At 42.7% G+C, this 3960-nt stretch overlaps 1 protein-coding gene across 2 annotated transcripts in view; it reads right to left on the bottom strand.

The window, feature by feature from the left end:
- Positions 1–419: 419 nt before the first annotated feature.
- The window catches only part of hs3st3l (heparan sulfate (glucosamine) 3-O-sulfotransferase 3-like), a 13695-nt gene continuing 10154 nt past the window's right edge, over positions 420–3960 (bottom strand). The window contains exons 2-3 of one of the 2 annotated variants that reach the window (XM_080748105.1): positions 2199–2425; positions 420–1863 (exon numbers count right to left, since the gene is read on the bottom strand). In XM_080748105.1, coding sequence (XP_080604231.1) covers positions 1475–1863; positions 2199–2425 — 616 coding nt within the window. In that variant the 3' untranslated portion in view covers positions 420–1474. Of the gene's footprint in view, positions 1864–2198; positions 2429–3960 lie in introns of both variants that reach the window. The other variant, XM_080748104.1, reaches the window with a different exon arrangement.

Raw genomic sequence — 3960 nt, forward strand, 5'->3', positions numbered from 1 at the left:
GCCCTTTCCAATCTTAAAAATGTTCTCCATGGTCAGTGTAAGTGTGCAATGTTTCATCTTCTTATCATATGATTCGAAGGATTTTTGGCTGTTCGACGGGACTATAATACTCCCAGCTGGGCAGAGATATGAGACCTTGAATGACACCTGCAACTGACTGCAGACATCGCTTGTAGCATTTGCTTCCCAGTTCCCACTGTGATGTACTTGTACACTGTGATGCAATGATGAACTAATCAAAAGCCTGCAGGCTTCAATGTGGGCTTACATCAGCACATTTCATGATAACAATAAGGAACTCGGACAAATACTTAGCTTAAAAATAGTTTTAATGTTTTAGGCTTTCAAACTAGTGCAAATTACATGCAAACTGAAAATCAAGGTCACTGCAAGCAGGCCCTGTCACAATAATAGACCTCCAAAGCTGCATACATCAAGTCAAAATAAATGGCTGTTGATAATTTGACCAACACACATTGATTTGACCTAGTCTTGTTTTGGCTCTCTTCCAGTGGTCCTTCTTATCCAGGGTAGAATGGTGCCGCCATGGGACGCTAACCTAAGCCAGTCATAGATCTGTGCCAGTGGGCACCAGCACTAGGAGGGCAAGTGATCCCCCCAGCTCCTCGACATCCACTTATCCACATTCATTATTCAAGAATACAAAACCACTCAGTCAAATCTGAGCTCATACAAAGATTTGCGAGTCTGCCGCCTCTGCTGCTCTTCACATAAAATATTCATCCAACCGTTTTCATGAATATTGTTATTGAGGATGATGCTCAGTATACGTGTATATGTGTTGACAGCCTACACTTTCTTTAAGTTATAAGTGTTGAGACTGAATGATTAACAGGTAGGAAGCTGATTATGGAATGTTAGAAATAAAAAAAATGGGTTCACTTTTTCAACAACTAACTAACAGCACATCAGGTTTATACTGCAGACTGGAGAAGCTAAAAGACTGAAGCTACACTGCGTTTCAAACTATTCAACTCCATTTAGCCAATCTTTTAACAAAATGTTTTGCTTTGATCTAAAAGCATCACTGCCTTTTAAGCCAATGTAGCAACGTACCCTGTCGACCACCTTTACACCACCACCAAAACCACACAGAGGCTTTATTTTACTTCTGAGGATAAGAATAAGAAGCCACAATGGCACAGAATGACACCATTATTACATGGAACGTCAATGACCACTGTAGTACAGTGTGCGTTTACAAACCGCTTTAGTGGAAGCACCTGTTCACTGAACATCTAAGCGACACACAGAATGACATTGTAGGTCTTGGAAACGACAAGATGATTGATTGATTGATTCATAGAAGTTAATTTCAGGTCTCTGAGACGGTCCTACACGTCACAAGCAGATAGCTATGCCAATTTTGCAGAGGCTCCTATCCAAAGCTGTGAAGAGCTACCTGTTTTAACAGCCACTGATTGTGAGCAACATTTCCCATGGTGTCAGCAAGTCACTGCCATCCAAAGTCCAAGCCAGCCATCTGATAGAAACGCTGGTTGTGTGGCTTGTAGAACTGTCTCAGTCTCTGGATCACTTCCGGGTCAATAGGGGCATGCATCCTGCCCTTAGTCTTCCCCAGACAGTGGGGTTTACTGCTGCCTTCGGGCTTCTTCAGGCAGGGGAAGCCTTTTGTCTTGTTGAAGTAGAAGTGCTTGTCTGTGACAATCCTCTGGAGGCCCAGAAAGTCCTGGACCTTGCCAAGTTCCCCAGCTGGGTCGGAGATGAGGTTCTCCCCACTGACGAGGTGTATTTGGGCCCTGGGGAACCAGGCCAACCAGCGCTCCAGGTGCTGTGCATACAGGCCTATCCACAGGGGGCTCCACAGAGAGTCGATCTGACCTATTGGGTCGAAGCAGAGATGTATTTTAAACCCTAAATTGTGTCGTTATCATCATTCATTAGCTCCTGTAAAACTGTACGGAGCCATGTCCACCAAGACGTTTTTAATTGTTTACAATGGGGGTGGTGCATTTTTGGAAACTCCTGCAGCATGACAAGGTGCTGAAGGCCTGTTTTTCACTCGCATGTTGACATGTGACGTTGTTATCACCTGCTTGCCGAGAGCTAAAATATTTTCAACTTGGGCATTCTGAAGCGTTTTTAGGCATTTAGGCATCCCAGCGTTTTCAGCTGGGAAGAAACACTTTGGTGGACACACAGCCTAAGCATTATACCTGCAGTCCGGTTCTTGAAGGCAAGGCTCTCAAAGGGAGGTATGTCCGGAGTCTTGGAGATGATCTGTGTGTAGTCAGATATGGCTCGAGTCACGGGGTCACGGACGACCACGATCAGCTTCACGTCCTTCGACATGGCATGGACCCGCGCCGGGGTCTCCCCGGTGACGAAGTAACGAGGGGTCTTCTCCATGACGATCTGGCCATCCAGGGCCTTGGGCATCATACTTCTGGAAAAGAGCAGAAAGAAACATTTCACACACGGTCTGATCCAAACTACTAGATTGTCTTTAACAGGAAATACCATGTACATAAATACCATGTACTTTTTAAAATCTTTTTAATCTATGACTTTTCAACACTGGTTAGATAAACTCAGAGTACCAGAATTACACTGCCTGCTATGTTGCTACTTGAAGTATTGTATTTTACCTTTTACCTTGAACCTATAGGCTACAATATTCAGGCAGAATATTGTATTATTAGCAACTTACATACATCAAAATCGGATATACTGTACACTGTTCCAGAAGTAGAACAGCAATTTTGACATGTTAGTTCAGTTAATAGACTACATTATTTGCAGGCAGCATCCATGGTATTCTGTAAACCAACATGGCAATGTTGGGTAATCAATATTCATCAAAGACATCTGTACAGCGACAATGTACAACCGCTGATCATTTTCCTAGACAGAGCGTCTACAGAGATCCAGACACAGTGAGAGGGGACCAGGATGCTGCGTAAACAGATCATTCATTCATTTCATGTATCTCCCTTTTCTCTCACTGCCACACCTCCACATCAGAAGCTCAGCAGATGGGACTCATTTGGTGCTAAATGACTCCAGAGGCCCCACAGGACCAGCTGGAGACTCGGGTAAATCTGCCAACACACCTGCCACGCACCTGACTCGCTCACCAAACATACACGCCAAGAGACGCATTGTCATTTCATTTTTTTGGCCAGGGAAGTCTCCCACCGGTGGTGGAAAAAGTACTCCCATTTTTACTTGAGTAAAAGTATCAATACCGTAATGTAGAAATGCTCTGTTCCGGAACACATCATTTATACATGAATAAAAGTGCAAAGGTATTCGTAAAAAAATGTAGGCTACTTAAAGTACCAAAAGTAGAAAGTACTTATTATGCAGAATATCCCATTTCACAAGTTTTCAAATGTATGAAATGTGTAGAAATAGCAGATCTCCAAACTCACAATGCATCTCATCACGACACACTGTGAACTTGTACATTCACTATTTTCAAATGGCCGAAATGTATATAAGGCTGAAGTAACGTATGTTTTGTAATAATAATCAAAATATATAAAGTGAAGTAACTAACGTTTTTCAAATAATTGTAGTAAAAAGTACAATAATTGCCTCTGAGATGTAGAGGAGTAGAACTAAAATAGTCACATTTGTAAATACTCTAGTAAAGTAAAAATATCTAAAAAGTGTGCTTAAGAACAGTACTTGAGTAAATGTTACTTTACACCACTGCTTCACACTACATGTTGACAGTATATGGTTGTTGTCACGCGCGCTTTGAAACACTGGGGTACAGATGTGGGGTCAAATGGCGAGTGATTCCGAGCAGGTGTTCTAATCTGCTTGGAGGAGCAGGTGAACAGGTCTGCTGCATCAGGGCAATTGCAAAACGTGTCCGGCATCAAAAGGAATACTCTGTCTGCTTTGAGAAGAATCTCCAGTGACTGTCGTCAATTCCCTGCATGCATTCAGTTCACTACAAAACAATAA

The sequence above is a fragment of the Nannobrachium achirus genome, assembly GCF_963921795.1.
Source record: "Nannobrachium achirus genome assembly, chromosome: 18".
NCBI classification, from domain to species: Eukaryota; Metazoa; Chordata; class Actinopteri; order Myctophiformes; family Myctophidae; genus Nannobrachium; species Nannobrachium achirus.